Source organism: Haliotis rufescens, unplaced genomic scaffold (genome assembly GCF_023055435.1).
Source record: "Haliotis rufescens isolate VD_foot unplaced genomic scaffold, xgHalRufe1.0.p SCAF_118, whole genome shotgun sequence".
Classification (NCBI taxonomy): Eukaryota; Metazoa; Mollusca; class Gastropoda; order Lepetellida; family Haliotidae; genus Haliotis; species Haliotis rufescens.
This window is the reverse complement of record NW_025963800.1, coordinates 469,537-484,106: the sequence shown is the minus strand read 5'-3', so window position 1 is coordinate 484,106 and position 14,570 is coordinate 469,537. Positions and strand designations below refer to the sequence as shown.

The 14,570-nt window shown below is 38.1% G+C and overlaps 1 protein-coding gene across 1 annotated transcript in view; it reads left to right on the top strand.

The window, feature by feature from the left end:
• The window catches only part of LOC124123864, a 123,667-nt gene that overhangs the window by 23,332 nt on the left and 85,765 nt on the right, over positions 1-14,570 (top strand). Inside the window, exon 12 of the mRNA XM_048393213.1 lies at positions 3,899-4,021. Within this exon, the coding sequence (XP_048249170.1) occupies positions 3,899-4,021 (123 nt within the window). The remainder of the gene's footprint in view (positions 1-3,898; positions 4,022-14,570) is intronic.

Sequence of the window (14,570 nt, the reverse complement as noted above, 5' to 3'; positions counted from 1 at the left end):
GGAGGGACGAAACTTTACGTCAACAGAAACGAGGTACGATACTTAACGTCAACAGTAAGAAGGTACGACACTTAATATCAACAGTGAGGAGGGACGAGACTTTACGTCAACAGTAAGGAGGTACGAGACTTAATGTCAACAGTAAGAAGGTACGAGACTTAATATCAACAGTGAGGAGGGACGAGACTTTACGTCAACAGAAACGAGGTACGAGACTTAACGTCAACAGTAAGAGAAATGAGACTTAACGTCAACAGTGAGGAGGTACAAGACTAAACATCAACAGTAAGGAGGTACAAATTTAACATCAACAGTAAGGAGGTTCAAGACTTAACATAAACAGTCTAAGGTACGACACTTAAAGTCAACAGTAAGGAGGTACGAGATTTAATGTCAACAGTGAGGAGATACGAGACTCAACATTGACAGTAAGGAGGTACGAGACTAAATGTTACCAGTAAGGAGGTTACGAGACTTTACGTCAACGGTAAGGACATACAAGACTAAACCTTAACAGTAAGGAAGTCGAGACTAAACGTTAACAGTAAGGAAGTCGAGACTTAACATTAACAGTTAGGAAGTCGAGACTAAACATTAACAGTAAGGAAGTCGAGACTAAACATTAACAGTAAGGAAGTACGAGACTAAAAGTCAACAGTAAGGAGGTACCAGACTTAAAGTTGACAGTAAGGAGGCACAAGACTTAACATTGACAGTAAGGATTAAGAGACTAAACTATACAGTAAGGAGGTACAATACATTACGTTGACAGTAAGGAGGTACGAGACTTTACATTGACAGTAAGGAGGTACGAGACTAAACGTTGACAGTAAGGAGGTACAAGACTAAACATTGACAGCAAGGAGGTACAAATTTAATGTGAACAGTGAGGAGATACGAGACTAAATGTTACCAGTAAGGAGGTATGAGACTTTACATCAACAGTAAGGAGATACGAGACGTTACGTTAACAGTAAGGAGGTATGAGACTAAAGGTTAACTGTAAGGAGGTACGAGACTAAAGGTTAACTGTAAGGAGGTACGAGACTAAACGTTAACAGTAAGGAAGTCGAGACTAAACGTTAACAGTAAGGAGGTACAAGACTAAACTTTAACAGTAAAGAGGTACAAGACTAAACATCAACAGTAAGGAGGTACCAGACTTAACGTTGACAGTAAGGAGGTACGAAACTTAACATTGACAGTAAGGATTACGAGACTAAACGTTAACAGTAAGGAGGTACGATACATTACGTTGACAGTAAAGAAGGTGGAGGCTTTATGTTGACAGTAAGGAGGTACTAGACTTAACGTTAACAGTAAGGAGGTACGAGACTAAACATTGACAGTAAGGAGGTACAAATGTAACGTCAACAGTAAGGAGGTTCAAGACTTAACGTCAACAGTAAGAAGGTACAAGACTTAATGTCAACAGTAAGGACATACGAGACGTTATGTTGACAGTAAGGAGGTACAAGACGAAGCATTGACAGTTAGGAGGTACGAGACTAAATGTTGACAGTAAGGAGGTATAAATTTAACCTCAACAGAAAGGAGGTTCAAGACTTAACGTCAACAGTAAGGAGGTACGAGATTTAACGTCAACAGTAAGGAGGTATGAGACTTAACGTCAACTGTAAAGGGGTATGAGATTTAACATTAACTGTAAAGAGGTATTAGATTTAACGTCAACAGAGTGGAGATACAAGACTAAACGTTGTCAGTAAGGAGGTACAAGGTTTAGGCACATTCCTTCACCTATATCCTGTAGGCACATGCCTTCAACTATATCCTGTAGGCACCTGTCTTCGCCTATATCCTGTAGGCACATGCCTTCACCTATATCCAGTAAGCACCTGTCTTCGCCTATATCCTGTAGGCACCAGTCTTCACCTTTATCCTGTAGGCACCTGCCTTCACCTATATCCTGTAGGCACATTCCTTCACCTATATCCTGTAGGCACCTGCCTTCACCTATATCCTGTAGGCACATGCCTTCACCTATATCCTGTAGGCACATTCCTTCACCTATATCCTGTAGGCACATTCCTTCACCTATATCCAGTAGGCAAAGGCCTTCACCTATATCCTGTAGGCACATTCCTTCACCTATATCTTGTAGGCACCTGCCTTCACCTATATCCTGTAGGCACATTCCTTCACCTATATCTTGTAGGCACATTCCTTCACCTATATCCTGTAGGCACCTGTCTTCACCTATATCCTGTAGGCACATTCCTTCACCTATATCCTGTAGGCACATTCCTTTACCTATATCCTGTAGGCACATGCCTTCACCTATATCCTGTAGGCACATTCCTTCACCTATATCCTGTAGGCACCTGCCTTCACCTATATCCTGTAGGCACCTGCCTTCACCTATATCCTGTAGGCACCTGCCTTCACCTATATCCTGTAGGCACATTCCTTCACCTATATCCTGTAGGCACCTGTCTTCACCTATATCCTGTACGCACCTGCCTTCACCTATATCCTGTAGGCACATGCCTTCACCTATATCCTGTAGGCACATTCCTTCACCTATATCCTGTAGGCACATTCCTTCACCTATATCCTGTAGGCACATTCCTTCACCTATATCCTGTAGGCACCTGTCTTCACCTATATCCTGTAGGCACATTCCTTCACCTATATCCTATAGGCACATGCCTTCACCTATATTTTGTAGGCACCTGCCTTCATCTTTATCCTGTAGGCACATGCCTCACCTATATCCTGTAGGCACCTGCCTTCAGCTATATCCTGTAGGCACATTCCTTCACCTATATCCTGTAGGCACATGCCTTCACCTATATCCTGTAGGCACATGCCTTCACCTATATCCTGTAGGCACATGCCTTCACCTATATCCTGTAGGCACATTCCCTCACCTATATCCTGTAGGCACCTGCCTTCACTTATATCCTGTAGGCACATTCCTTCACCTATATCCTGTAGGCACCTGTCTTCACCTATATCCTGTAGGCACATTCCTTCACCTATATCCTGTAGGCACCTGTCTTCACCTATATCCTGTAGGCACATGCCTCCACCTATATCCTGTAGGCACATTCCTTCACCTATATCCTGTAGGCACATGCCTTCATCTTTATCCTGTAGGCACATTCCTTCACCTATATCCTGTAGGCACCTGCCTTCACCTATATCCTGTAGGCACCTGCCTTCACCTATATCATGTAGGCACCTGCCTTCACCTATATCCTGTAGGCACATTCCTTCACCTATATCCTGTAGGCACCTGTCTTCACCTATATCCTGTAGGCACCTGCCTTCACCTATATCCTGTAGGCACATGCCTTCACCTATATCCTGTAGGCACATTCCTTCACCTATATCCTGTAGGCACATTCCTTCACCTATATCCTGTAGGCACATTCCTTCACCTATATCCTGTAGGCACCTGTCTTCACCTATATCCTGTAGGCACATTCCTTCACCTATATCCTGTAGGCACATGCCTCACCTATATCCTGTAGGCACCTGCCTTCACCTATATCCTGTAGGCACATTCCTTCACCTATATCCTGTAGGCACATGCCTTCACCTATATCCTGTAGGCACATGCCTTCACCTATATCCTGTAGGCACATGCCTTCACCTATATCCTGTAGGCACATTCCCTCACCTATATCCTGTAGGCACCTGCCTTCACTTATATCCTGTAGGCACATTCCTTCACCTATATCCTGTAGGCACCTGTCTTCACCTATATCCTGTAGGCACATGCCTTCACCTATATCCTGTAGGCACATTCCTTCACCTATATCCTGTAGGCACATGCCTTCACCTATATCCTGTAGGCACCTGTCTTCACCTTTATCCTGTAGGCACATAGCAATGCAAGGGGTAGTCAGTGTTGAACATTGTGTTTGTGCAGGTTGGCAGCTGTGACGTGGTCTACGGCGCAAGGCTGGGCCACAGATGTGTGTTCCAAGTCTGTATGGACAGCGATGGCCATCAGGTGAAAGTCCTGGACTACCGGAAACCATACAGATCACAGGTGAGTGGAAACATGCAGGTGTGTCACAACGTACAGATCACAGGTAGTCACAAAAGAGAGATGTGTCACAACATACAGATCACAGGTAGTCACAAAAGAGAGGTGTGTCACAACATACACAGAGAGTTATCTGCCTTTGGCGAGTATGGATGCTCTCTTCAGAGCTCCGATGATCCAGTGAAGTATTTTGTGTAAAAACTCCGCATCTACAAGCCTTGATCTTGTCTAACTGCATCTGAAGGTGACTCTTATACCATCAAACATTACTATGATCTCGATCGCTTTGTACAGAGCTCGGATCGGCACCTTAATGCAACCTCGAGGGACACGCCAAGTTGAACTCGCTCACGACAGGTACACAAAGTTTGTCCATGGATCTGATGCAAACCTGAGAGTTTTTGTATGTTTATTCTTATTTACAACACACTTACTCTCTGTGTTGGCTCTTATGCAAATTCTGCAAGAAAAGTTTGAATTTTCAAGATTATTCAGTGCTGAGAACTTATTTTGCGAAGCCTGTTGTGATGATGACGTAACCAGATTTGAGTGCAGTGTAACATCACGCTCTACCATACAAGTCCGTGCATTTGATGCATTCACACTGGGAAGTAGTCATCCGCCGGCGGAAGTCGTGACCAGTATGCTTAATTGTTCAGGCGACATCGAGATGAACCCGGGGCCGACAACACTCGACCAGGTACGTGACTCCATCCTGTCCGAACTCCGTCATGTGAAAACTGAATTAAGTAATGAAATGGCAGAACTGAAATCTGAAATTAGAACACTCAACGACAAATATTTGCATCTAGAAGGTCGGGTAACTGCGACAGAGACAGATGTTGACCTACTTAAGAAGAATAGTGGCATAATGTATGACGATATCGATGCTTTGACAGAAAAAGTAGACGTTATTCAGAACAGGTACAGTGATGTTGAGGATGAACTTGACAAACTAGAAGCATACAGTAGACGTGATAATGTGATCTTTCACGGCATTCCGGAGGTTGAAAATGAAATGTCTGGAAAATCGAAAGATATTATTATCTCTCTCTTGAACAAACGTGAAAACAAAGACGTGGCAAAAGTGTGATATCAACCGCGCACACAGACTTGGGACTAAACGTCAAGACTCTACTAGACCCAGACCTCTTATCGCGAAATTCCAGGAATCCATTGATAAAGTCTACACATTGAAAGCAAGACCATCTTTTAAAGAAGCAGGATTCAATATCGCAAGCGACCTGACGATAAGACAACGCAGACGACTCAAAGAACTGGAGGGAACTGGTGTCCGCGGCTATTACAAGCAGGGGAAACTCGTGACGGTTCCTGATACACACCCTTCCGTTGCCCGTCAGGATGTTCCCACAACACCAGCAACAAACAAATCTGTACGTCGTCTCCAACAACGCGGTGTGAGAACCCTATCAAGTGAGAGAGGTGACAGATAGGATGGGGGCCAAGGCCAAATTTCAGATGGATCAAATAGCAACTACACCGGTGATTGTACGGACGCTTTCCGTGAATCCATGCAGTGGCGACGATGCGGTATTATCTTTGTTCCGCATATTATCGTGGAATGTAAACGGTCTTTATAGCAAGTACTCTGATGAGGATTTCCTATCATACACTGCAAAAAAAATCCATATATACAAGCTTGTATATCCTTTGGAAAGATGATATTTCCAAAGGATATACAAGATTGGAATGATGATATATACAAAAATATACAAGTTTGTATATACGACATATACAAAAATATACAAATTTGTATATATGGTATATCCAAATTTGTTTTCTTTGTATATATTGGTAAAGGGAGATAATTGTTATGTATTTGTGTATAATTATTATATATATATATGCAAATTGAAGTGTTTAAAGTTGAGCACTGTGTTTCTTTGTATATGTTTGTAAAGGAGGATAATTGTTTTGTATGTGCAAAATAGTATCAGCAAGTTACAAAAAACTGATATAGTGGCGTGTAACATTACTGGAATGTTTAATTAGTACTCCACACTGTTAGCGGGAGTACATACTCTCCTTACAATGATATTGACGGGTAAGCGATTGAGGCGTCTGGTACTTTTCCTGGCGCGGTGCTTAGTATGTGAGTAGACTTTATGGTCAAATGCACAGAGACGATAAGCTGTCGGGGGTGATTTGCATTGGCGGTGACTTCTGTTTTGAAAGTGTTGAAATCAATTTGTGCTGAGCTTGGATTCGTTTGTACGGGGAGGCCGCGGAGTGTGGATTGCACAGAGGATGAAAACTATTTTATTATTAATTTAAAGTGTTGAATTTGGTTTGTTCTGAGGTGTCGGTTTAATTGTAGGGAAAACATTCTTAAAATGTCAAATCTAGGCGGAACGCTGAAAATCGCGTTTTTTTAAAAACGGCAGTCCTTGGAAAAATCCTTTTCAAAATATAATGAAAGATATTTTTTTAAAATACTCCGAAAATATCGTGTTGCCGGACAACCGTTGCGGATTGTCCTGTTTTCGAGTTTTCAGCATCAAACATGCCTTTATTATTATTCATCAACCAATCATGGGATCATTTCCGGACATCATACGTTTTCTATCCTGAATACTTGCACTATAACGGGAGGGGGTGGGGGTGGGGGGAGGCGTCACACAGAAATTGTTAATAATCCAATAATGACTTTTTTTTATGATAAAGTTGTCTTTTATAAGTGAATGAGATGTTTTACAGTTGTTCATGTGAAAAAACTATGAATGTTTATTCAGCGTCCGAAAACCCATAACACGGGGATATATGTTGTATTAATGTTTTATGTTTTACAAAAGATAATAAGTACAAAGGTATGGTTTTCTCAATATGCTTCAACATGGGGAAAGGGACATTGCACGTTTGTGGCAGTATTGCTCCCAGGTGGCGTCCTCGTCCACTAATGCCTACATCAACTAATGCCTACGGCCTACAATAAACAAAGTCATGCACCAGTGATTTTCAGCGACACCTACTATCAGTGCATCATTTCTGCATCATTGCATTAGTTCTTATAGTATATACACCAGCAGATATTTGATGATTTCAAAGAAATTTCAAAGAGTTTATTCCTAGCATGGGTATGTTGTTTTCATTGTGTAGGCATTATTCCACACTGTTTTATTTATTTGTAGGCAATAGTAACTGTAGGCAAAAGTGGACTTAGGCATTAGTGGCTGGAACCCAGGTGGCCGGGTGCGCAGAAACTATTCCCGATATTTTAAAAGTACTGATTTAACTCCGAAATTTTACATCCGCCATCTTAGTTTTTTTTACTTTTGCCACTGTTACATTTGTTGGTATGAATATTGTCCAAACGGCACAAACTTTGCTTAAAATGCAATCAAATGTTCAAAACATTTCTTGGGGCTCAGTCTAATATTGTTAGCAAAGTCAACAAACTACGACCATAAATGTAATGTACAACAGGCGCAAGACAATTTAAACAAATTCTTACAAATACAAATGATAAGAAGTCGAATATGAATACTTATACCTGTACTTTTTAGAACAAGAAATTGACACATTCACGTATTCAGATTAAATTGATATGTTCTTTACTTATGTAAATGCAAATGATAAAAAAATAATTAACAGTGAGATACTATCGCTATTGTGCAAAGCATCCAGTCCCAATGAAAGTGAACAGCATGCCGATGTTATACAAAGCAATCATATAACATATCGCGACTGATAGTTCTAAACAATCAGGCAATCAACATAATGACGGTGTCAGTGGGCACATCGTGATATTTGAAGATAAAAAATGATAACATATGTCAGCAGTCTGGGAAGTAATACACAGCATCTTGACAATGAACAAAAAGAAGAAGAAGAAGAATAGTTTATTAAAGTGTCACTATTTAAACAACCAACCATTTTGGCTTTGAGACAAAATACGCATCACCCCCCAGAACAACACTATTTGGGAATGCCAGGTGCTACTGGTAGTGTTGGGTATGCTTACCCTTTTTGAAGATTCACTCTTTGTAATTCGACATCAAACGGATTACATCACACTCTGAGTAAACAATCTCATTTAACCCTTAATTAGTTAATTAATCTGCAGTATATTGTATCACTTAGTATTGCCTTAACGAGGAGTAATCCCATGTCAGTTGTTGGTGAGTGATCAATTTATGTCTGGAGAAAGGGATTAGCCTTACTCACAATAAATTAACATTTCACACTGCAACAGAAGAGATTATCGATCATTATGCCTTTATAAGAAAGTGAGAAAGATAAAGATTGAATGATACATAACGGGCCGTGCCTGCATTATATAGCCTGCAAGAATCGTCACTGTAAACTAATAGAGGATTAATTTCAATTTTACAGAATATTCAACTGCTAAGTATATGATAAAGTGTTGAAGTAGCATTAGATATGTTTGAGATTACAGTTTTCAATTAAATGTATAATGTAGCTTGCTGTCTTTGAGAGAGTCAGTATCTGTAGAGCTGGCTTGGTCTAATTGGTATTCAGTCCCTGGGACACAAATATTGTTTAATAGCATTGTTTTGTGAGCAGCCGGATGCGTAAATGATATGTAATATATTTCCGTATTATATTTTATAGTACTTGTTGTTTTAATATTGTTAACAACAGAGAGAACGAAGATTTTTTTGAAAAACCATAACAGCATGCATATGTTCTAGCAAAAGGAAACTTGATAAATATTCATTTTGCTTAATTTCTACTTTGGAAAACTTATTTGGAGCTCTGAAAGCTTGACGCTGTATAATTTGGGACGCGCATGGTTGGATGCAAACTAAATGTTTAATTCTCGCAAATTAAGACACCAGCGGCGGTATAGGAGCATATATCTAATGTCATTCAATACAGAATAATACATGAAGATGTTTCAATGTTAAGATTAAATATATCTAACGATATGGAAATTAAATCTTGATAACTGTTTTTAATCTTTGATCTTTTGGGAAAATAATAGTGGAACTGGATGAGTGACTGACGTATTCTACATTAAAAAGTGACAGATACGTGATTTACCTCATTAAAATTTAAAGTGATACAGTGATACAATTATAAGTGAGGGTTGTGATTTATTTAGGAACGAAGTCAGTATTTGGGGATTTAACTTACGCTTTCCGACATTATGCGTATTTCGCACACGATTAAGAAAATAATGGAATTCATGTATTTATATGAAGTACAAATACATCAATCCTAAATCACCCGACTTGTTGAATGTTATTTCGTGAATACACAAATTGCATAACACATTCCCTGAGGACAAACCCAAATGGCCCGTCCCTTTGTGACAGGTGTTAATTAGAGAATGTATTGCCACCACATTATTCCCCGGCACTTTTATGACATGTAATGAACCTGGTCGGTCCCTGAATCTGTAACAACAACATTGGTCTTATAAAATCAAAGTAGCATAAATGTTACGTATACGTAATTGTATTAAAAAACTGACTGATAAATATAACATGAATATAATTGCCCTTTTGGGGATAACATAATATTGGGAAAATATACTTAAAAGTACATGATTAAAGAATTTCAGAATCAACTGTTTCTTGTATTTATGACCGACTTCACACAAACTGAATAATCAAACATATGTTTATATAGCTATAATTACATGCATGACACCTACATAATCATGAAATAATAATGTTAGTCATGTTTGTTAATTTGTACATTTCGTTGTTATTGGAATCCTGGGGATGTTGTAATTATACACGTGTTCTGATCTTATTTGACGTAGAATACTTGAAAAACGATTGGTCAACAGTTGGGTGCGGTCGATGGAAAGGTGTTCAATTACTAAGAAAAGCTATTTAACTGTTTAATACTTAATACGTGTCTTAAAATATGAATTAATTCTTAAGTTATAACATTAGTGCAAATTAACCCGAACGTAGTATGTATATGGACCGATTTCAAAATAGCTAAATTGACAAATTGTTTCCAATAAACCACTGAATATAAACTCACTTAGCCTTTAGAATAGAAAGGCGAATCGTTTCTTAATATATTGTCTTTTAAGCCGATGGAAGTTTAAATCACTACAACCGAGTCCGAGGCGATAAAGGATTATGTGACAAAATCTGGTATCATGGCTTAACTGTATATAAGTCACACTGTCCAAGTTTAATAATCCTCTATATCAGATGACTATTCCAATTATTAATGGTATCAGGTAGGAATAACTTGGCAAAGCATTCTGTTCTACAACATATAGCCTGTATATTGGTTTGATTTCTATAAATGTAATTACTAACAGCAAAGATGTTTTCCATCTTGTAAAAAGGTGTAAGTGCTGTGTTAGTTTCTCTATATATTTTCTCGTGGCCTGTACCCCTTATCGACCCACAAATAGTCCGTATAGTCCGTATTGAGTGAGTGAGTTAAAATTTAACGTCTCATCGGCAATATTTCAGCGTCCGGAATGAATCTTAATGTAAACATTCTAGGATTAATTCTTGTTCTTGGTACAATTATCCCAAATATGGGCATTATATGCTTGTTCATAACTTCTAACGATTTATGTGAAAGGAGTTATTTAACTGAGTGAGTGAGTATGGTTTACGGCGGTGGACACCAGAAAGGTATCTAAGACTTCTAAGGCAATTAATCATAGGGATTTCCTTTTTAACTCGTCAATATCAGAATCTGACTGAAATATTATTCCCAAAGTCATAAATATTAATTCCTTTCATTTTAAGATTAGGTTTTGTACTTGGGAAGACTTTACAATAACGTGAAATAGAAAGCTTCTGTTTTCTCTGGATTCAATTTTACTTACTTTCATCCATTTGGTAATTTTCTCCAAATCAGCATTAATATTTTACGCAGTAGTATTTGGAATTGTCCCTTTGGGGAATCGTCTGGACCCCACCGCAAACACAGTAAACAGAAATTCCAATGTGAATAATATGTACAATAGTTTGTTGGCTCGACATGCAAGACTCAATAATTTTAGTTATAATGTAAAACTCATAGTAATATTAAATTATATTTAAAACAAATAGTTAATGTATTTTACATGGGAGACGAAGCGACACACATTGTATTTTATAATAATGCACAATTTTGAATGCTTTAAACCTGTTGCATTAAACAAATACTGGATTTGATGTAGTCATATAGTGAATCAATATGTGTCTAGTCTTCCAAATGTTCTATTGCGAACACATATAGTGTCAGCGCTCATGATCGCCATATCTATGAATGAATAAAAATATCATCATTAATAAACTCACCTGAGCTCACTGTGTGTTCTGAATACAAATCGCTGTTAGGCATCCTGCACGGCTTCGTTTACGTCCACCCTCAAATGTACGATAGAAATCTGCGATTGTGTGTGTTCAATGTTCGAATGCATTTTTGCGACAGGCGTTCGTTTATTTATTAAAATTCCACTTATTCATTAATCACATTGAGTTGCTCGCCTCTTCTCCAGTTGCTCACACTCTCAACTGATGTAGCTGCCCTGATTAACTGGAGTCCGGATGTACCTAATTACAAACTGTGTTCTAATAATGCTAATCGTGAAAGATTATACTGGATGATAAACTTAGTAATCCTTTCACACTAACGATCCTTGTTTACAATGAACGCATGCCAATTGACTAAACAAACATCCTTAAGTAGAAGTATCACAATGGACGGTGTGTACAACTGTTTGACAAACAATATCAACCAATATTTCATATTTAGAATCACCATTACATGAAATCACAGAAACATATATATCAAATTTTACTTTGAAAACTCAAGAACTAATGTTGTGAACGTAATATAATAGGAATTTATTCCAACGATGTGTTTCCTATATATGTTTCCTTGTACAATTTTAAATTCATTGATTTTTTATCTATTATTTTGCAATGATCGTGACAATCGCTGAAAGGCTACTCTCTTGCTATTCTGTTTAGTGGTTATTCTAGTTTAGACAGCGACAGCCTCTCGTTATACAACCACTGTTTTTCTAACCCCGATTTATTTAAGACAGCGTCTGTCATTCGCTATACAAACAGTGTTTTTTCTAACCCTGATTTAGCTAAGACAGCGACAGCCTTTCCCCATACAAACAGTGCTTTTCTAACCCCGACCTAGTTAAGACAGCGGCAGCCTTTCGTTATACAAACAGTGCTTTTCTAACCCCAATTAAGTTTATACAGCGGCAGCCTTTCGTTAAACAAACAGTGCTTTTCTAACTCCGACCTAATTAAAACAGCAGCAGCCTTTCGTTATACAAACAGTGCTTTTTCAAACCGCGATCTAATTAAGACAGCGGTATTATTTACATTATCTGTTACTAAAATCGGCACAAATGTTCTATTTCTTATGTAAAATGCTGTCAACATAAAGAAATAAAAATTATTTCATAACACTCCAAATATAGTTGCCATAATGAAATAGTATTAACGTATTATTGTCACGTGCAAAAATACTGTTCGGTAACATTAGTTTCAAACCCCAAGAAAACCTCTTACGAGATAAAAAAATTCAATGAAGCAGTGGTAAAATCTATCCATATATACAAAATTGTATAGTTTTGGAAATACCAACTATACAAAATTGTATATTTTGGAAATACCAAATATACAAAATTGTATATTTTGTATATATCGGTATTTTTTCTTGTGATATCTACGGACCTTTGATATATTCTGTCTCACTGAAATTTTTGTTGTCGATAGAATACCTGAACTTTGGATCGCAGGGTATAGCTTATTTTATTCAAGTGCAATTAGTTTATCCAGCTCCGGACGTTCTTGTGGCGGGGTATGTGTCGGTATAAAACATGAACTACTAAGACCATGTCATCCAATAGCTGTTAATGTTGACAACTTGTCGTGTTTTAGACTCTCACGAAGTATACTGGACAGCACATGTGATATTTTATTGATTTGTGCTTACATACCACCTGAAGGGTCAACATACTACCGACATAAGGACTCTGTTTGTGCTCTTGATCAGTTAGAGTCTGTTCTTATAGATCATGTATCAGATATTGCTAATTGTCATGTTCTTATGTGTGGTGACCTCAATTCCTGATGTGGAAACAAAAATAACTTCAGTGACTTTGATTCAGATAGTATTAATAATAGAGGTGATCTCTTTCCAGAGGAAAGTGTCCCTATTTCAGATAGGACGTCAGTAGACTCAGTTGTAAATAGATTTGGTCAACTTTTATTGAACGTTTGCAATGTTTTTAATCTGTGCATAGTTAATGGGCGTGTGAATGGGGATTTCGACGGAGAATTTACATTTGTAAGCCACCAGGGAAGTAGCATTAATGATTATTTCATTTGTTCAGTTGATTTCTTTCATCATATTTCCTCATTATGTATTGGGGAAAACCCCGTCTCTGACCATTTTCCTCTTGAATTATCTTGTCACATGAAACCAACAAGTAACAGCCTTGACCAGTGTAGTGACCAGCCTCTGGTCAAATATGTTTGGAATGATTTTCACGAATCTCGTTACTTGGATAATCTTAAGAGCTGTCTTAATCTGACTGAATTAATAGAGCTCCTACATGTTGATATAGATAGGTCTTTGTCTAGCTTCGTAGACTATTTACTGAATTCCGCCAGCTGCATGAAGAAAGTCTTATGCTCTAAGAATGGCTACATGATTAACAGACGTTATAGCATTGAATGTATGCAGGCAAAACGTGCTACGAGGCGAGCACGACAGAAATTTAGAAGTAACAAGTCTGCTGATAACAGAAAGAGTTACTGTTCCTTAAGAAATCGATATAAGTACGAAATCAGGTTATATAAGAACAAGATACGACACAATAGAATTGGACAGCTATGTAATGCAATGGGTAATGCTAAGAAATTTTGGAAAGAGGTTCGATCCATTAACATGAAAAACATCCCTGCTTGTAGCATTTCAAAAGCTGAATGGGCAATTCATTTTAAAGAAGTATTTTCAACAAATGACGTATTTGATCATACGCTTTTTGATGACATATTTGATCCTATAAATGAAGATGATTTCTTTTCTGAAATAGATCGGGAAATCCTCGAATCTGATATTCAGCGTCATGAGATACTGACAGCAATTCAGTCATTTAAAAAACGTAAATCCCCGGGACTGGATAATATTCTTGCTGAAATGCTGCAATCATCAAGGGAGATAATTTTGCCCTATCTTACAGAATTGTTTAATATGATTTTTCGTTCGGGCGTATTTCCAAGTTCGTGGTCGAAGGGCATTGTTATACCTATTCATAAGAAAGGAGATGCTAGCAATGCAGATAATTATAGAGGTATAACATTAAACAGTATTTTGGGGAAAGTATTTTCGAGTATATTAAACAACAGACTAACGTTATGGGCCAATATGAGGGATAGAATTCCAGAATATCAGGCCGGGTTTAGAAAACACTATTCGACTACAGATCATATTTTTACATTAAATGCAATTATAGAAAAATATTTGATGAAACGTGGGAGAAAACTGTATGTAGCTTTTGTTTATTTCTGGAAGGCTTTTGATTCTGTGAATCGTCATAAACTGTGGGTGTGCCTTAGGAGAGCTGGAT